The 21,262-nt window shown below is 51.7% G+C and overlaps 1 protein-coding gene and 1 non-coding gene across 2 annotated transcripts in view; both read left to right on the top strand.

The window, feature by feature from the left end:
• LOC126262194 (mucin-19) overlaps positions 1-21,262 on the top strand; it is a 206,891-nt gene that overhangs the window by 171,626 nt on the left and 14,003 nt on the right. The window contains exons 4-5 of the mRNA XM_049958610.1: positions 7,207-11,741; positions 18,545-19,318. Of these exons, the coding sequence (XP_049814567.1) occupies positions 7,207-11,741; positions 18,545-19,318 (5,309 nt within the window). The remainder of the gene's footprint in view (positions 1-7,206; positions 11,742-18,544; positions 19,319-21,262) is intronic.
• Positions 16,656-16,730, top strand: Trnap-cgg (transfer RNA proline (anticodon CGG)). The gene has a single exon. It is a non-coding gene; the product is annotated as a tRNA-Pro (tRNA).

Genomic DNA, 21,262 nt, shown 5'->3' with positions numbered 1-21,262 from the left:
ACTTACTCTGATATTGCTGGACGTTATTAGAAAGGTCTCTCAATTAACTTGTTCTCTTTTATAACACGAAGATGGTTCTATGTACTTACTCGAACCGTTTGTTTTAATAAAGAATCAAGCACAGCTGTGTAATTATATATCACGAAGTTTTCGAAATATGTCAGAGCTGTCCAACACCATTTACACAAAAATTGACTATAAGGTATCGAGGTTGAAAAAAGCGTTCGTGGATCGTAACGCATCTAGTGGCTTGTCAAGTCGGTACCACGGGGTATCGCCGCTGTAGTCAAGATAGCGATGCCGCATCTGATAGAAATGTTAAATTATGTACGTCACTGGTTGTCTTATGAGCCACCGTTTGAACTCAAGATCAGTAACACGCTACTTAACAATTCTGTATTGTAAGAAATACGTTGCCGCAAAAAAAAAAAAAAAAAAAAAAAATTAGTACTCCTGAACGACGTCGATTTTGATCCGATGATGGCATATGCCACCTAGGGGACAGTAGATGTACTAATAATGGTTTCAACAACGTCAGCCAACAGTTAGCGTGGTGGAATAGCTGCCAGAACAGCACACTTGTCTACCCTTTAAAAGGGAATGCTCGCAATCAGAAGGCTCTCACCCTTGACCGTCGCCTCTCCTGGACCCCCCCATCTCTGGACGATCCAAGCCAAGGCACACTCCTGACTCTGTCTCCTCAAGCTCCTTTCAGGCTGTACATGGGGTCTGGACCCCTCCACCATCTTCCACACCTACAAATCCCTCATCCACCCTGTCCTCTGCTACGCCTCCCCTGCCTGAATCTCCGCCCCTCCTACCTTTTACAAATCCCTTCAAATCCTCAAACTCCATGCTCTTCACCTCGTCTATCGCATCCGTCTCCCCTCCCCCACGCGGATTCTGTACGACCTTATCCCGTTCCCCTACCTCCTCCTTTTCCTAGAACGGATACGGATCCTCTACACCTCCCGTAAACTAGATCCCCCTCACCTGCTTGTCTCTCACATCCTCTCCCACCTCCATCCGCTGTCACGCCTGTATTTCCACGTCCCACCTGCTCTCCATCTCTCCACTCTCCTTACCCTCTCCCAAGGTGGCTTCCGCCAGCTCCCCCTCCATGATGATGTCCTCTTCCCCTCCATCTACCCCTCCTATCAACTTTGATCCTCCCCTCCCATTTCCTGTGTTTTTTCCTCAGGGCACCCTCTCTCCCTTCCCTCCCTCCTCCCTTCCTCCCCCCTCTTCCCCCTGGCTTCCCCTATCCCCCATACGTTCACTCCTCCACCCATCTCCTCTACCATTGGCATCTCTGCTCTCCCCTCTCCCTCCCCCACCATCTTCTTCCCCTCTTGGCAGGTCCCCGGACTCGCACACATTAAGTGGACTTTCACGCACTGGAGATCATCGCCATCAGTTTTTCGTGTGTGTGCCGTCGTGTTTGTGATTCAGTGGTTTTCGCCGCCCACGATCCCTCGTTCACGTGTGTCGACTAAATCACAAGTGTTTGTGCACAGTGTCGACAGTTTTCTTGTTTTTCGTCGAGTGTGAACGGCTTAATGTTTTTTAATTATTGTACGAGGGCAGTTCAATCCTGCAACACATTTTTTTTCTGAAACAGGGGTTGTTTTATTCAGCATTGAAATACACCAGGTTATTCCCCAATCTTTTAGCTACACAACACTATTTTTCAACGTAATCTCCATTCAATGCTACGGCCTTACGCCACCTTGAAATGAGGGCCTGTATGCCTGCACGGTACCATTCCACTGGTCGATGTCGGAGCCAACGTCGTACTGCATCAATAACTTCTTCATCATCCGCGTAGTGCCTCCCACGGATTGCGTCCTTCATTGGGCCAAACATATGGAAATCCGACGGTGTGAGATCGGGGCTGTAGGGTGCATGAGGAAGAACAGTCCACTGAAGTTTTGTGAGCTCCTCTCGGGTGCGAAGACTTGTGTGAGGTCTTGCGTTGTCATGAAGAAGGAGAAGTTCGTTCAGATTTTTGTGCCTACGAACACGCTGAAGTCGTTTCTTCAATTTCTGAAGAGTAGCACAATACACTTCAGAGTTGATCGTTTGACCATGGGGAAGGACATCGAACAGAATAACCCCTTCAGCGTCCCAGAAGACTGTAACCATGACTTTACCGGCTGAGGGTATGGCTTTAAACTTTTTCTTGGTAGGGGAGTGGGTGTGGCGCCACTCCATTGATTGCCGTTTTGTTTCAGGTTCGAAGTGATGAACCCATGTTTCATCACCTGTAACAATCTTTGACAAGAAATTGTCACCCTCAGCCACATGACGAGCAAGCAATTCCGCACAGATGGTTCTCCTTAGCTCTTTATGGTGTTCGGTTAGACAACGAGGGACCCAGCGGTAACAAATCTTTGAATATCCCAACTGGTGAACAATTGTGACAGCACTACCAACAGAGATGTCAAGTTGAGCACTGAGTTGTTTGATGGTGATCCGTCGATCATCTCGAACGAGTGTGTTCGCACGCTCCGCCATTGCAGGAGTCACAGCTGTGCACGGCCGGCCCGCACGCGGGAGATCAGACAGTCTTGCTTGACCTTGCGGCGATGATGACACACGCTTTGCCCAACGACTCACCGTGCTTTTGTCCACTGCCAGATCACCGTATACATTCTGCAAGCGCCTATGAATATCTGAGATGCCCTGGTTTTCCGCCAAAAGAAACTCGATCACTGCCCGTTGTTTGCAACGCACATCCGTTACAGACGCAATTTTAACAGCTCCGTACTGCGCTGCCACCTGTCAGAAGTCAATGAAACTATACGAGACGAAGCGGGAATGTTTGAAAATATTCCACAAGAAATTTCCGGTTTTTTCAACCAAAATTGGCCGAGAAAAAAAAATGTGTTGCATTACTTATTGAACTGCCCTCGTATCTACTGATTTTTAACCGCCATTATGTTACTTTTCTGTCTTCATTGGTTTTCTATATTATTGTACTGCTTGTGGCTGATGAGTGGAGTAAAATTTTCCGCTGCCAGCCCACCTTGTATGAGGTGCAAAATGACAATAAAGAAAGAAAAACCAGAAGGCTCAGCGTGGTGCAAAAAGAAAGTAGGGAACCACGTCACGGAGACGCATTCATGCTTCCTACAGCCAACTGAGCGAGTTGAAAGGGATCAAATTCTGATCTTCCGAGTGGCGGAGTGGTCCTTTCTGACAATCGCCACACATGTTGGACGTGCTGCGTCAGTTGTGCAACGACGCTGGTATCAGTGCTCACGCGAACATCATCACACACATAGACTAGGCTCTAGACGTCCACGGAGCAAATACCCCGCCAGTTTCGTCGTAATATAAGGCGAGCAGCGGTGCATCGTACAGCTACCACAGCGCAGACGAGGGAGCTTGTGAGCCCAACACGAATTGCTATGAGCAATGGGACTATAGTCACGCACACCGCTAGTCTATCTTCCAGTCACGCCACAGCATCGAGGTACACGGCTCGACAGGTTGCGTCAGAGGGTCATTTTGAAGACGAAATGGCGCGCAGTGGTCTTCACGATGAATGCAGATTCTGGCTACACGCAAGTGATGGTCGTTTGCACGTACAACGCAGACCTGTTGAATGCTGTCTCATACAGTACATCTGTCCATGACACACTGACTCCACTCCAGGCCTTACTCTCTAGGGTGCGATAAGCTACAACTCTCGTTCACCTTTGTGTTTCTAAACATCGCTCAGTACGTGCAGAATGTTGTTAGACCCGCTCTTTTGCCGTTCTTGCAACAGGAAGGTGATGTGTTGTTCCAACAGGATAACGCTCGCCCGCACACTGCCCGTGAAACTCGACGTGCTTTGCGAGACGTGCAGCAACTTCCCTTGCCAGCAGGCCCTCGGGACAGTTCTCCAGTCGATCACATGAGGGATGTGATGGGACGAGATGTGACTCGTGCGACTCGTCAACCAACAGTTCTTAGAGAACTACGTGAACAGTTCGAGCAGATGTCGTATACCGTATCTCAAGACAGTAGTCGCTATCTGTACGATCGACTGGATACCAGAGGCAGCGCCTCCATTGCCGCCCGTAGAGGCTACACCACTAATATTGGTGTTCAAAATGGTTCAAATGGCTCTGAGCACTATGGGACTCAACTGCTGTGGTCATAAGTCCCCTAGAACTTAGAACTACTTAAACCTAACTAACCTAAGGACAGCACACAACACCCAGCCATCACGAGGCAGAGAAAATCCCTGACCCCGCCGGGAATCGAACCCGGGAACCCGGGCGTGGGAAGCGAGAACGCTACCGCACGACCACGAGATGCGGGCGATATCGGTGTTTCAGCGTGGATCGATACCTGGTACTTGAGAACCGTTTGTAGTGTTGATCTGTACATGTAATCATTTCATGTACTACATATGAACTGTTGCATCAACAAATCGTAAGTGAATTGGAAATCTCTAAAAGGGTGTACTACTTTTTTTCTGGCAGTGTATGTGTGTTTCGATTCACTCAAGAGTCGTTATGTTTTTTCTGGGAGCACAGGCTTAGAAGCAGTAATATTTATGTTTACTGATATGACTTATAGAATTATTCATCGTTACTGATATGACCTACAGAATCCCGTAATTTGTTTAAAGCAGCAAAAGGAAGCGGAAAGACGCGCATCACATAATCATTCTGCTTACACCGTAAGAGTCTTGGACGTCATAGAAATTTCAAAATTTAATTTCTCCTGAAATTTAATTATAACGTGTTGCTTCACCTTTGGAACGAAATATAGCAGCGATTCTGCGTGACACGGACTCGATAAGTCCTTGGTACACTTCGAACGTATAGTGCACCAGACGCCACGCAATTCCCGTACATTACGGGCTGGTGGTCAGTGAGTGAGGAGCTCGTGTCCTGTAGCGTCCCAGATGTGTTTCATACGGATGAGATGAGGCGAAGGTAGTAGCCTGGGTTCACTATCGCGGCTCTCAACACGATCCTGGCCTTGTGGTTCGGACATTTACCCTGCTCAAAGATGCCATCGCTGTTGGTGAACATTACGTGCTACATCATTGAACAACATTTTGTTCTATGACGCAAAATGTACATTTGCATGTAGATACTGTACCGACGGGTTACTTTTGCAACCGTCATGCTGAGACCTGAAGACGGTCTGTGGATCCGAAACCAGTCACAATTTTACAAAGATATGCAATCTAGAAAAGCATGATCATGTCAGAATTGTTGTAGAGTCATTGTGCATTTTGTCCAAAAAAGAATACATATGTCAGTGTCTGTAATGCTGAGCCGGCCGGTGTGGCCGAGCGGTTCTAGGCGCTTCAGTCTGGAACCGCGACACCGCTATGGTCGCAGGTTCGAATCCTGCCTCTGGCATGGATGTGTGTGATGTCCTTAGGTTAGTTAGGATTAAGTAGTTCTAAGTTCCACTCTTCTGGGATATTAACATGAAACCCCTCTTGGACAACCTACACAACAGCGATGATGTGCTAGAGAGCATAGCCTACGCAGACGACCTCCTCCTGCTGGTCGGCGGTCGTAGCCGCGAAGACTTAGAGCCAAAAATTGAGAGGGCCATATCAATCTTGAGTACATGGTGCCACACGGCCAAAATGAAGATCTCACCAACCAAGTCTACGTACCTACATCTGAAAGGGCAATTAGTCAGGAATCCGACCGTAAGAATAGATGGCTCACCAGTTCTTCGACGCCATGAGGCGCGATACCTGGGAGTAGTCGTCGATGAGAGGTGGACTTATGCATCCCACATTGACACTGTTACACAAAGATCACTAGAAACACTCAACAATCTAATAGCGATTGGACATAAACGATTCCGCCTGCCACCAGAACTAATCAAATTATACCATAATAGTATTTTGACATCAATCGTAGGATATGGGTCAGGAGTCTGGGCCCACAGACTCACGAGGTTCATGCCTGCCATGGCTGTGAGAAGAGTGCAGCGAAACATGCTTCTCAGATCAGTAGGGCCATACAGAACAACCCCAGGGGGAGCGTTAACGGTACTAATGGGGCTCTGTCCGCTCGATATAAAGATCAGAGAACAAGCGATGTGGTACTGGGTTAAAAAGGGAAACAGGGATAAGATAATCGATGTAATGGGGATTCACGTGGGATACAAAACGGAAATCAGACGCAGGGGGGAAGAACTCTGGCAAGAGCAGTGGGATAATGAAGAAACTGGTCGCAGAACATACGAACTACTGCCCAATATCAGGGAGCGACCGCAACTAAAATACTTCACACCTTCAAGAGGACTGCTGCACTTTCTCACAGGTCATGGACCCTACCCGGCATACCTATGCCGGTTCGGGAAACAGGCTACACCAGCGTGAGACTGTGGGGCCACACCAGGCACCCCAGAACACGTGGTGTATGAGTGCCACTTCTTCGACGACGTCGCGGCGCAATTACGTCATCAGTTACCCAACCACGACACGGAGCACCTGCTCAGGCATGAGGACCATTTTTCAATCTTGAACACACTGGCAAACGAAATCTCACTTAAAGTCGTAAAGGAATTTCTAAGGAACAACGATGAAGACTTCATTGCTACCGATCTGACTCCGTGCACTTGACCCGTTCCGCCGAGGCGTGGAGCTGGCCAGCCGCCTCACGGCTGGAATCCGCCGCGTCTGGGATTAGTGGGAGGGTGCGCCTTTCTCACCGATTCAGACACTCACCGATTCTGACACTAGGATAAGTTAGGTCAGATGTAGGATAAGCTAGGATAGCAGCACTAGTATAGTACTGTAGCGATCAACAACTCCGGCCAGCCCGGTGCCAGGGGCACGTTCACTGGGATTAGCTCGGTGAACAGGGCCACTAACACAGGTTTGTACAACGCTGGCACATCTGTAACGCTGCAGGTAGAAGTAGATTAGCATAGGTAGAAACAGAACAACATAATCAAGACATAACAGCAGTGCCATAGTGTGAGCAGAAGAACTAACTATAGAGTAAGCTGTAGTATTAACACTTGAATTGTATCAATTAGAACCCACTAATTGTTTAAGGTGCTGGGTTGTTATGTATCATATATATTGAAGAATAAAGATTTTTTTTTCTTAAAGTTCTAGGGGACTGATGACCTCAGATGTTGAGTCCCATAGTGCTCAGAGCCATTTGAACCATTTTGTAAGGCTGAGTAATTAGCTAGTAAATAAATGAATTTGTCGTCTTGCAGGTGCGGCGCAGCAGCGAGAGGAGGCCCGCTTCCGGCAGCAGGCGAGCAGTTCGACGACGACGACGACGACGACGACGACGACGACGACGACGAGCACGGCGAAGCCGGCGCCGCACCAGCCGCCGCTGTCGGTCTTCATGGACGGCGCGGCGTCGGCGTCGTCGGGGCGGCACGACGTGCGGCTGGCGGACGTGGTGGCGGCGCTGCGGCACGCGCAGACCATCGCCGTGCTGGAGGAGGCGGGCCCGCACGCGCCGCGGGTCTTCGTGGGGCCGTCGACGCTCAGCCCGCCCGACGGCTACGCCAAGTTCGAGCTGCCCTACCTGTCGGCGCTCGAGTCGAACCGCGTGGAGCGCAAAGTGGTGGACGAGCGGCCGCCCTTCTTCGTGGCGCCGCTGAGCTTCAAGCCGCCGCAGGGCTACTCCAAGATCCCGTTCCCCGCGCCGCACGTCGGCTCCGTCGTGGTCGCCAACGAGCTGAGCCCGGGCCGGGCGGACGCCGCGGCCGGCGAGGCGAAGCGCCAGCTGTCGCAGGGCTACAGCCTGCCCGCCGAGCTGCCGCCCATCAGCCCGCAGCTGCCGGCGCTCGTCAACTCGCTGGCGCAGCCTCAGCAGCAGCGACCCCAGCAGCAGCAGCAGCAGCCTCAGCAGCAGAGCAACGTGCTGCTGGTGCCCTCCATCCCCCTGCGCGGCAGCGGCCCGGGCTCCTCTGCGGGGGGCAGACAGTTCGTCTCCACCACTGTCGCGCCTCTCCTCGACGTCCAGCCGGTGTTCCAGCGGGGCAGGCTGCCGGCTGGCGACCAGTCGGGAGGTAGATTCGTCCAGAAATCCACGACCGCCTCGCCCCAACAGTACCGACCGCCACCGCAACAGCAACAACCCGGCTCGGCGCAGTCCTCCCAGCTGTCCGGCGAAGAAGTGGAATACTCGGACGAGCTCGAGTACGAGGACGAGGAGGACGAAGCCGAGAAGGGGAGCCCCTACCAACAGCCGCAACAGCAGACCGGTCAGGTCCGAGGGCAGAACCAGTTCTCGGTCGTGCAGACCAGCCCTTCGCCCGCACCGCAGCAGCCCGTCACCCGACCGCCGACGTTCGTGTCGACCCCGGAACCGGCCGCAGTTTCTGCCAGGGTACCGTACCGGCAGCAGCAGAGGACGCAGTCGCGGGACAGCCAGTCGGATGCGGACCGCGCCGTTAACGACGCGCAGCTCAGACAGCTCACTGGGCAAGGACATTTCCCGGCTTCGGCCGTGACGAGCCAGCCGGTACAACAGCAGCCGTCGACGACCGTAACTGCGGCACCTGTTGCCGACCTCAGACAACAGTACCAGACACCGAGAGACCAATACGTCGTGCAGAGAGGCCGGCAAGGCCAGAGACCGTCACAAAACGCGTATCGAGATAGTACTAACGACGAGTTCGCGATTAGCACGCAACAGCCCCTCACGCAGTCTGGTGTCCAGCAGCAACAGTTCACCCAGGACGGACAGCAGTACCAGTCAGTAGAGGCGTACCAGCCCAGTGCGGGACTGGGACCTGCGGCATCGTCGACGGCACGCCCTTCCGTCGCATCTAGTCCGAGGTCTGCTGCCGCTAGAGGCCAGTCGCAGGCAGAAGAGGCGCCACTGTACCTCGTGCCACAGTCCGAACGCCACTCCGGTCAGATCTCCACTACGAGCCGCCCCGTTAGCTCCACAGGCCGTTCTTCTGGTCAGAGGGGTCGCTTCCAGACGAATGACTTTCCCCAGTTTGTTGCCCCACAAAACGAACAATTCTCTGTTAGAGGGCAGGCACAACTGGAGTCTACAACACTAAATGCCCAGCCACAACTGCAGTCACTTCCTCCAGAAGACGGACAACGCTATATCCCTCGAGACGAGGCAGCTCCTGAAACTGCTCGCTTCCCGGTTGCACAGACTTTCACTCAGACAGGTGGCGTCAGATCGAACGCACCCAACACAGCCGACGCTACCGTCGATTCGCAGTACTTTGTTCAAAATGACCAGTTCGACACGCAGAGAGGTCAACAAGTCTCTAGTGGCCGCTTCCCAGTAGAATCTTCGTCACCTCAGCCCCAATCGGTAGCACAGTCAGTGGGCGAACACTCTGCCAATTCTGGACTTCTGCAAGAGCAGCAGCTCTACAAAGATGACTATAATCGTCAGCAACAGCAAAGTGATGTGCAGCAGCAGCAGTCATACTTCTCAGTCAATGGAGGCAGTCTGCAGCCTCAGCAGACCTACGACATCGGCGGACAAGGACTCCAACAGCCGCTGCTGACACAGCCACAGCTACCGTTCGTTGCAGAAGAGCCAACATCCACGACTACCACTTCGACAACGACGACTACAACGACAACTACGACACCTGCCCCAACGGCGGCCCCATCCAGGAGAGGACAGTTCCGCACTCGCCAGAGGCAGAACACGGCCACTTACAACAACGGCTTCGGGAGCACCCAGCAGCGGGAGTCAGCGACGACGACCACCACTACATTCGCCCCACGAAGGACACAGTCATCACGTGGGCGCCGTCCAAACCACAGGGGACGCAACGGTTACCAATCCACCACAATCACAACGTCGACTACGACTACCACGACAGAGTACCCCACATACGTGTCTAGCAGTCAGCAGCAACAGCTCGATCCGTACTCATCTCTTTCGCTGCCACAGCAGCCTTCTCTGGTGGATGCATATCAGCCACAAGGCTCCAGTTCGGCACAAGAGCTGCCACAGAAGCAACCACAGGGAGGTATCCTGAACCCCCTGGACTTTGCACCTCCCCAGCCACAGGGTGGAGTTCAGGCATCCCAAGGCAGCGACGCCTTCTACAGTACAGGTGGGATAGGGGCGAGCCCATCACCTCAGCCCGATGCACCAGTGGTTGGCGTACCTGCTAATACCATCAGCTATCAGCCAGAGCGGCAGCAGTACTCTACACCGCGCTCTGCATCTTCCGGCAGGAATGGGGACAGAGGAGAAGAAACAGGTAATTTCCAGCAGCAGAGACCATCTACATCTGACACCTCTTCCAGAAGAGGGGGTTCAAATCGAAACCAGCGCTTTCGAGGGCGAGGCAACAGCAGGTTCCAGGTGCAGCAAGGAGACTATCAGGAATTTTCTAGAACTTCAGATACTCAGCGGCGTACGACAACGTCCAGGTCAGTGGAACCGGAAAATGTGCCGAGCAGAGCTGTCGCCTCTGCATCTGCTGGGGAAGACCGATACTCGGGCGCCCCTGTTCAGTACCAAACTTCAACCGAGAGTATCATCATCCCCACAGATCGTCCTGTAGCAACCTCTCCTTCATTTGCGTACGAACCCAGCTCCGAAACCTCCATCAGTCCATCAGTAGGTAGCAGGGTGTCAGAGTACCAGCCAGCCGACACGTACCAGGGTACTGAGAAACAGACGTACTCACAACAGGATGGCCAGAGCTCGGCTTACCAGCCCCAAGAGCAGACGCCGTCCAGCCCTCTGTACTCTCCGTCGGGATACAGCACCACAGAGTCTGCTACGCTGCTGCAGCAGCAGGTGGCAGGGCAAGGCCAAGTGCAATATGACAATGTGAGCAGCCAACAAGGCGTAGTACTTCCGTCTATCGAGGAGCCACCAGCGGGGCAGGACCAGTTTCCCAAATACTCAGCGGTGCAGAGGGGCAGGGGCAGACAGCAGCAGCAGCAGCAGCCACAGCAGCAGCAGCTGGACTCATTCCCGTTGATTTCCTACGACGACAACTCAGCCGGCGCGCAACCGCATCAGCCACCACTGTACAGTGACGCGGCAGATAGTCAGTACGACCCGTACAGCCGAGCACAGTTCGGCCAAGACGGCCCACTGCAGTACGACGCGACGAGCACGGCAGAAGCCAGCTCGACCAGCACGACGACGACCACGACGACGACCACGACGACGCCTCCGGCACCGCTGTCGGAAGACGATTTCCGACCGACGCGCGTGAGGAGTCGAACGCGCGGTCGTACGCGTGCCAGGGCGCGCACACAGACACCTTCGGAGCCCGAAAACTACCCCTCCGCGTTCCCGGCGAGGGCCACACAGCCGACGTACCAGCCGGAGGCGAGCCCCAGGACCACGTACCAGCCGCCGGTGGCCACCAGGCCGCCGACCACCACTACCACACCCCCGCCCCCGCCCCCGCCGCCCCTCCCGGAGGACGACGAGGACGAGGACTACGGCTTCATCCGGCCCATCGAAACGATCGGGCAGCCGTACCGCGGGGGCGCGGCGCACCAGCCCCTGGTGTCGGCCGGCAGGGCGGCGCTCTACCGGGACGGCGACGACGTGCCGAGGCAGCGGCCGCGCTCTAGGCAGCCCGGCCGGGGGGCGGCGTCGCGGCGCCAGACCACCACGACGGCGGCGCCGCAGCCGGACCGCGTCTACACCGTGCGCCCCACCAGGCGGCCCGTGCAGCCCGTCAAGATCACCAGCGTGAGAGGCCGCATCCGCCGCCCCACCACGCCGCACTCCGCCCACCACCTCACCACCACCGAGGACGCCACCGACGCCTACGAGGTCAGTTCAGGACTTCTGCTTGTAAACTGTCAATCCATCGAACTACACACCTATATCATTGACGTCGGTTTGCAGTAGGGTTTTGGAGCATATACTGTATTCAAACATTATGAATCACCTCGAAGGGAACGATCTATTGATACGTAATCAGCATGGTTTCAGAAAACATCGTTCTTGTGCAACGCAGCTAGCTCTTAATTCGCACGAAGTATTGGCCGCTATCGACAGGGGATCTCAAGTTGATTCCGTATTTCTAGATTTCCGGAAAACTTTTGACACCGTTCCTCACAAGCGACTTCTAATCGAGCTGCGGGCCGATGGGGTATCGTCTCAGTTGTGCGACTGGATTCGAGATTCCCTGTCAGGAAGGTCGCAGTTCGTAGTAATAGACGGCAAATCATCGAGTAAAACTGATGTTCCCCAGGGAAGCATCCTGGGACCTCTGCTGTTCCTGATCTATATAAATGAACTGGGTGACAATCTGAGCAGTTCTCTTAGGTTGTTCGCAGATGATGCTGTAATTTACCGTCTAGTAAGGTCATCCGAAGACCAGTATCAGTTGCAAAGCGATTTAGAAAAGATTGCTGTGTGGTGTGGCAGGTGGCAGTTGACGCTAAATAACGAAAAGTGTGAGGTGATCCACATAAGTTCCAAAAGGAATCCGTTGGAATTCGATTACTCGATAAATAGTACAATTCTCAAGGCTGTCAATTCAACTAAGTACCTGGGTGTAAAAATTACGAACAACTTCAGTTGGAAAGACCACATAGATAATATTGTGGGGAAGGCGAGCCAAAGGTTGCGTTTCATTGGCAGAACACTTAGAAGATGCAACAAGTCCACTAAAGAGACAGCTTACACTACTCTCGTTCGTCCTCTGTTAGAATATTGCTGCGCGGTGTGGGATCCTTACCAGGTGGGATTGACGGAGGACATCGAAAGGGTGCAGAAAAGGGCAGCTCGTTTTGTATTATCAAGTAATAGGGTTAGAGTGTGGCAGATATGATAGGCGAGTTGGGATGGAAGTCATTACAGCAAAGACGTTTTTCGTCGCGGCGAGATCTATTTACGAAATTTCAGTCACCAACTTTCTCTTCCGAATGCGAAAATATTTTGTTGAGCCCAACCTACATAGGTAGGAATGATCATCAAAATAAAATAAGAGAAATCAGAGCTCGAACAGAAAGGTTTAGGTGTTTGTTTTTCCCGCGCGCTGTTCGGGAGTGGATTGGTAGGGAGATAGTATGATCGTGGTTCGATGAACCCTGTGCCAAGCACTTAAATGTGAATTGCAGAGTAATCATGTAGATGTAAATGTAGAATACTTTTTGAGCTGTACTCACAATATTATAACCATCGCATCCTTTATGAAAATGGTTCAAATGGCTCTGAGCACTATGGGACTCAACTGCTGTGGTCATCAGTCCCCTAGAACTTAGAACTACTTAAACCTAACTAACCTAAGGACATCACACACATACATGCCCGAGGCAGGATTCGAACCTGCGACCGTAGCAGTCGCACGGTTCCGGACTGCGCGCCTAGAACGGCGAGACCACCGCGGCCGGCATCCTTTATGATTATTTTGACTGCGTAAGTCATTGTTTTTAATATTTCTAGAACGACATATTTTTAAAATCGTAAATTCCATATCAAATTTTCTTCTTAAAATAAGTCACTGGTACTTAACACTGTTTGCTGCAAACTTGGTGCACTTAATACGAGTTACCACTGACTTGCCAGTGTTTATGTCCTGGGGGAGTTCACCATACATTTTTGCGAAAGCTTTCAATAATAGAAATTTAAAAAATCCGAATTGTTTCAGTGCACGATACTAAGATTTTCATTACCAAAATTTGAAATAAAAAAGTGTAACAAACTAAAAAATTAATCTACGATTCAGCATAATATAAAGGTTGCCCTCACACTGCCATGTAAACTGACGTAAACTATGGTGAGGGACACGCCTTAAAATTGTCTACTTGCTTCATATTTGCCTGATTAGAAGTAACTGCTGAAGCGCTTATGCATTCAGGGCAATATTCAGGATCGTTATCTGTTCAAATGGCTCTGAGCACTATGGGACTTAACATCTATGGTCATTAGTCCGTTATCTGTTATCTGAGTCGTAGTTATTCACATCATCCTCGAATTTTTACAGATTGCCTATCAAAAACTTTCTCCTGGCACGAACCCCGCACTAATTATTACAACTACCCGCCATGGTTTTGGTACTTGCCGTCTTCTCCCCGTTAGTAGATGATGTTTTTTGTCTCATCCTGTATGAGGTATAAATCTTCGATATGGTGCCTCTTGAAACACCAAACGCTTCGGCTAAGGGAGCACCCACCATACAACCTCCAACACTTTTCCCGTGTTCGGGTTCACTTAGCTCCGACACAATGTACTCACAACTACACACAACAGTGTTCCGGCCACAACTGACACTTGCAACAGCGCTGTTCGAGGTCAAATATAACAGCTTAACCTACAGGGTTGGGTAGAATCTGCATTTACCAGTTGTAGAAGTATGAAACCTGAATTTCCATGTATATGGTGCTAGCCGTCAGTGTAGAGCCCGTGAGGCCGCGTCTGCAGCGCCATCTGCTTCCTGTGACGGCTGACGACGAATGTCAACACACAGTAACCCAAGTTCCATACATCGGTGTCTGTTTCAAACCCGTAAACATGTCGAGTTTTGTGCCCTACGGACTGCACTGATTTTCTGTTATCATTTCAAGAAAACTGCTGCGGAATGGCATCGAATGCTTGTCGAAGCTTTCGGCGAACATGCTCTTGGGAAAACACAATATTACGAGTTGTTCAAAACATTCAAAACTAGTGATTTTGACGAGAGAAACGAAGAGCGCGGGAAATCACCGAAAAAGTTCGAAAACAACGCACTGAATGCCTTATTGGCTTAACATTATACTCAGAGTCAACAGGAACTCGAAGAACAACTGAATGTGACGCAGAAAGCGGATTCTCTTCGGTTGGAAGCTACGGGAAAGGTGCAGAAAGTGGGAAAACGGGTTCCGCATGAACTGAATGAGAGACAGCAAGCAAATCGAAAGGCTACATGTAAAATGCTGCATGCCACATGCAAAGGAAAGTCGTTTCTCAATCGAATAGTGACAGGTGATGAAAATTGATCCTAAGCGTCGTAAACCACAGGTGAATCCAGACAAACCATAGACATCCACTGCAAGACCAAATCGCTTTGGAAAGAAGACAATGCTCTGTGTTTGGTGGGATCAGAAGTGTGTCATCTATTATCAGCTGCTAAAACCTGGTGAAACCGTTAACACTGATCGCTACCAACAGAAAATGATCCATGTAATGCGAGTATTACAGCCCATCACACATAGCAAAATGGGTCAGGCAAACGATCGAGGCGTTCAGTTGGGAAATACTAGGGCATGCGATTTATTCTCCAGATTTGGCTCCGTCCGATTATCAATTACAGAATGAGATTTTCACTCTGCAGCGGAGTGTGCGCTGATATGAAACTTCCTGGAAGATTAAAACTGTGTGCCCGACCGAGACTCGAACTCGGGACCTTTGCCTTTCGCGGGCAAGTGCTCTACCAACTGAGCTACTGAAGCACGACTCACGCCCGGTACTCACAGCTTTACTTCTGCCAGTACCTCGTCTCCTACCTTCCAAACTTTACAGAAGCTCTCCTGCGAACCTTGCAGAACTAGCACTCCTGAAACAAAGGATATTGCGGAGACATGGCTTAGCCACAGCCTGGGGGATGTTTCCAGAATGAGATTTTCACTCTGCAGCGGAGTGTGCGCTGATATGAAACTTCCTGGCAGATTAAAACTGTGTGCCCGACCGAGACTCGAACTCGGGACCTTTGCCTTTCGCGGGCAAGTGCTCTACCAACTGAGCTACCGAAGCACGACTCACGCCCGGTACTCACAGCTTTACTTCTGCCAGTACCTCGTCTCCTACCTTCCAAACTTTACAGAAGCTCTCCTGCGAACCTTGCAGAACTAGCACTCCTGAAAGAAAGGATATTGCGGAGACATGGCTTAGCCACAGCCTGGGGGATGTTTCCAGAATGAGATTTTCACTCTGCAGCGGAGTGTGCGCTGATATGAAACTTCCTGGCAGATTAAAACTGTGTGCCCGACCGAGACTCGAACTCGGGACCTTTGCCTTTCGCGGGCAAGTGCTCTACCAACTGAGCTACCGAAGCACGACTCACGCCCGGTACTCACAGCTTTACTTCTGCCAGTACCTCGTCTCCTACCTTCCAAACTTTACAGAAGCTCTCCTGCGAACCTTACAGAACTAGCACTCCTGAAAGAAAGGATATTGGGGAGACATGGCTTAGCCACAGCCTGGGGGATGTTTCCAGAATGAGATTTTCACTCTGCAGCGGAGTGTGCGCTGATATGAAACTTCCTGGCAGATTAAAACTGTGTGCCCGACCGAGACTCGAACTCGGGACCTTTGCCTTTCGCGGGCAAGTGCTCTACCAACTGAGCTACCGAAGCACGACTCACGCCCGGTACTCACAGCTTTACTTCTGCCAGTACCTCGTCTCCTACCTTCCAAACTTTACAGAAGCTCTCGCAGGAGAGCTTCAACCGAGCGAGGTGGCGCAGTGGTTAGACACTGGACTCGCATTCGGGAGGACGACGGTTCAATCCCGCGTCCGGCCATCCTGATTTAGGTTTTCCGTGATTTCCCTAAATCACTCCAGGCAAATGCCGGGATGGTTCCTCTAAAAGGGCACGGCCGACTTCCTTCCCCATCCTTCCCTAATCCGATGAGACCGATGACCACGCTGTCTGGTCTCCTTCCCCAAAACCAACCAACCAAGGAGAGCTTCTGTGAAGTTTGGAAGGTAGGAGACGAGGTACTGGCAGAAGTAAAGCTGTGAGTACCGGGCGTGAGTCGTGCTTCGGTAGCTCAGTTGGTAGAGCACTTGCCCGCGGAAGGCAAAGGTCCCGAGTTCGAGTCTCGGTCGGGCACACAGTTTTAATCTGCCAGGAAGTTTCGATTATCAATTATTTGCGCCACTGGAACACAACCCCGCTGAACAACGGTTCAGTTCGTATGAAAATGGCTCGTTGACTGGTTGGTTTCAAAAGAAGAACTGTTGTTTTGGCGTGGCATTCATAGTCTGCCGGAGAGGCGGGAGAAGTGTGTAAATAGCAATGTAGGTTATTTCGAATAAAATATTGTTTATCAATTTCAAACAACAGACGTGTAATTACTGCAACCAAATTACGGTTTCATACTTCTACACGCGGTATGTCGGAGCGTGCATTATTCGCTGTTTCTCCTTATTTGTGTTCGACTCTTGTAACCTACTGGCCATTAAAATTACTACACCAAGAAGAAATGCAGATGATAAACGGGTATTCATCGAACAAATATATTATACTAGAACTGACATGTGATTACGTTTTCACGCAATTTGGATGCATAGATCGTGAGAAATCAGTACCCAGAACAACCATCTCTGGCCATAATAACGGCCTTGATACGCCTGGGCATTGAGTCAAACAGAACTTGGATGGGGTGTACAGGTACATCTGTCCACGCAGCTTCAACACGATACCACAGTACATCAAGAGTAGTGACTGGCGTATTGTGACGAACCAGTTGCTCGGCCACCATCGACCAGACGTTTTCAGTTGGTGAGAGATCTGGAGAATGTGCTGGCCAGGGCAGCAGTCCAATATTTTCTGTATCCAGAAAGGCCCGTACAGGACCTGCAACATGCGGTCGTACATTGTCCTGCTGAAATGTGGGGTTTCCCAGGGATCGAATGAAGGGTAGAGCCACAGGTCTTAACAATGAAATGTAACGTCCACTGTTCAAAGTGCCGTCAATGCGAACAAGAGGTGACCGAGACGTGTAACCAATGGCACCCCATACCATCACGCCGGGTGATACGCCAGTGTGGCGATGACGAATACACGCTTCCAATGTGCGTTCACCACGATGTCGCCAAACACGGATGCGACCATCATGATGCTGTAAACAGAACCTTGATTATTCCGAAAAAAAAGACGTTTTGCCATTCGTGCACCCAGGTTCGTCGTTGAGTACACCATCGCAGGCGCTCCAGTCTCTGTTGCAGCGTCAAGGGTAGCCGCAGCCAGGGTCTCCAAGCTGATAGTCCAAGCTGCTGGAAACGTCGACGAACTGTTCGTCAGATGGTTGTTGTCTTGCAAACGTCCCCATCTGTTGACTCAGGGATCGAGACGTGGCTGCACGATCCGTTACACCCATGCGGATAAGATGCCTGTCATCTCGTCTGCTACTTATACGAGGCCGTTGGGATCGAGCACAGTGTTCCGTGTTACCCTCCTGACCCCACCGATTCCATATTCTGCTAACAGTCATTGGATCTCGACCAATGCGAGCAGCACTGTCGCGGTACGGTAAACCGCAATCGCGATAGGCTAGAATCTGACCTTCATCAAAGTCGGAAACGTGATGGTACGTATTTCTCCTCCTTACACGAGGCATGAAAACAACGTTTCACGAGGCAACGCCGGTCAACTGCTGTTTGTGTATGAAAAATCGGTTGGAAACTTTCCGTATGTGAGCACGTTGTAGGTGTCGCCACCGGCGCCAACGTTGTGTGAATGATCTGAAAAGCTAATCATTTGCATATCAGAGCATCTTCTTCCTGTCGGTTAAATTTCGCGTCTGTAGCACGTCATGTTCGTGATGTAGCAATTTTAATGGCCAGTAGTGTAGCTTTAGCTGGTAAGTGTCGTCGGAAAACAGAAGATGTGCTATTGCCGCAACGCGTGCTGTTTGTCTGGCAGGCGCCCTCGTGGTCGGCGTCGCGCCGGCGCCCCGTGGGCTCGGCGGCGTCGGCGGCGTCTCCGGCTCCCAGCTTTGCCGCCGCGTCCTCGGCGGGAGACGCGCTGGCGCAGCGCGGCCGCCAGCCGCAACAGCCGCAGCAGTACCTGCAGGAGGAGTCGCAGGACAAGCAGCAGCCGCAGCAGCAGCTGCCGCCCCTGTCGGACGCGGTGGACGCGCCTCTGGACTACCAGGAGCACCAGCAGCAGCTGCTGGAGGCGGCCGCCTTCCGGCCGTCCGCGCCCGACTACAGCCAGCCGCTGGCGGCCGTGGGCCGCGGCCGCGCCACCTTCGCCCAGGAGCTGGAGGACGGCGGCGCCGAGAGCCAGTGGGCGCCCAGCTTCCCCGTCAACGCGGTGCACCGCCCGCAGCAGCGCCACCGACAGCGCACCCGCCGCCCGCTTCACGCCGCCGACGGCGAGGACGGGACGGGAGCGCCGCCTCCAGCCGGCCCCACCACAGAGCCTCACACCGGCGAGGGTAGCACGCGGACCCCTGGCGCGGACCCGCCGGCAAACGGCACCACCGCGGGCTTGCAGGCGGCCGGCTCTAGTGCGGAACCCCAGGGTCACGCTGCCAGCACGGAGGAGGTGCCGGCGCAGCAGAACGCAACGACGGCCACCCAGGCGACAGCGGCGGATGCTGACGTCACACACACGTCCGCCTCTACGTCCACCCCCACAACGACACCCACATCGCAGAGCACGGCAGCGAGCGCTGCCTCCACGCACAGGCGGGTACGTCTCTTCCACCTCTTGTAGGTACTTTAGAGAGAGAGAGAGAGTGTGTGTGGGTGTGTGTGGGTGTGTGTGTGTGTGTGCCGGTAGGGGAAGGGGGGGGGGGGCAGCGACACCTTATGGGCACTCGAGGTCGAGGTTATCAGTGCCCTTCCCAAAATTAGCAGAAACGACTGTGGTTAAAACGCTTGAAAGACATACACTGATGTGGCACGCTCATGGGATAGCGATATGCACGCATACAGGCGCTGCAGTCTAAAAGGACAGTTCATTGGAGGAGCTGTCATTTGTATTCACGTGACTCATATGAAAAGGTTTCCGACGTGATCATTGCCGCTCGACGGCAATTAACAGTCTTTGAACGCGGAATGGTAGTTGGAGCTAGACGCACGGGTCATTCCATTTCGGAAACAGTTAGGGAATTCAATATTCTGAGATCCACAGTGTCAAAAGTTGTAACACCCCACCCGTTGCTTGTCCGATTTTTCCGTGTGTTCGCCCCTGACAAACAACTGACAGAGAAATTGGGAGTGGAACTGTATGCAAAAATGGATAACGCTAGACTTAAATGTGGCCCTGTCACCCCTAATTAATCTGCGGTGGTCGTGTCGGCGATAAATCATACCTATTTTTACTTCCAAACAAGAACGATCACGAACACTTAGGGTGTTCAATGACATCAAAAACATACACAAAAATAAAATAAAGCAAAAGGGTGAATTCAGGATCAACTACTGAATGTAAAGGCTCTACTGAATCACAATAATTTCATTATAACCTTCACATCAATGATGAATAAAACACAATGAAAAACTTACAAATTATCCTCCTAACTGGCATTGGCAGTAAACAGTGTTAACATCGGTCATATACGAAGAAGCACTACACCCCAAAATACCGTGAAACCTCTATGGAAACAGCAATTGCACATGGTCCAACTGTTTAACGTTACTCCTAATGCAGCCCGAAGCGGGAGCGATCTCACCGTAATATTCCTGTTGTAGCGGCGGTGTCCGACAACGACGGCGCGGCCGTGCGGTCGGTGTGTGGCGTCTCGGAAAGTACAATCCTACAGTATACGAACAACAGACTGCTGTCCGTAATCTTCTCTAATTGCAACGATGTTTCCGTCAGCAATCAGCTGGCGTGGCTAACGTCCTCTCAGAACGAAAGACCAAGAGGCGAGACGACTTGGCTAACCTCCTCTCAGTACGAGAGCCCAGAACAGAAGATCGCTACCGAGAGTCAAGCAAGATTGCTCTTCACCTCTGTTTTCCCACCTTAACTTTTACCGAGCGAATCACTAGAAGCTCTCAAAATACCCAGTTTGCGAGTGCCGACCAATGTAAGGACTGGGAATAGAACTCTTTTCCACAATTCTTTTATTTCTACAAAATTTCACAAGTAGACTCCGCCAACGCCGGCTGGGAAGAACCACAGCTGTGGGCAATATTATGTTTACTGGAAGTTTTCTCCCAGGAGACCACTCGAGATTTTCCCAGCAAGATTCCCCTTTGTAGCAAACACAGACTCTTGCATCGAAAGTTTTGTTATTCGGAACGCCTGGCCTGCCCCACTTGAGTTACTCGAAGGTGTAAAATTAGTGGGACACAGGCGAGAGCACGCACAGGAAAGCCCGTCCACCTACCCACTGCTCTGTTTTGGTAAACACTTGAACACCTGCAGCCGCGCGTCCCTCAGAGGCCGGCGGCCACTGTGGCCTCTCTAAACGGATTACAGAACTTCCCCAGTTCACCATTCATACTGTCAGGCTGTGGCCTTCGGCGGCTAGGCGGGGACGTAGCCGAGCTCTGTCTCGCATACTGCCTTTCCGCAAAATCTTATAATTACAAAATCGCGGAATTCTCGCGTGCCGATGCGTTTCCACATAGATTTCCTACTCCGTAATTTAGAGTATTACTCCAATAAAACCTGAAGTGTCAT

Source organism: Schistocerca nitens, chromosome 6 (genome assembly GCF_023898315.1).
Source record: "Schistocerca nitens isolate TAMUIC-IGC-003100 chromosome 6, iqSchNite1.1, whole genome shotgun sequence".
NCBI classification, from domain to species: Eukaryota; Metazoa; Arthropoda; class Insecta; order Orthoptera; family Acrididae; genus Schistocerca; species Schistocerca nitens.
The sequence above is the reverse complement of the archived record's forward strand: the minus strand, read 5'-3'. Positions and strand labels throughout refer to the sequence as shown.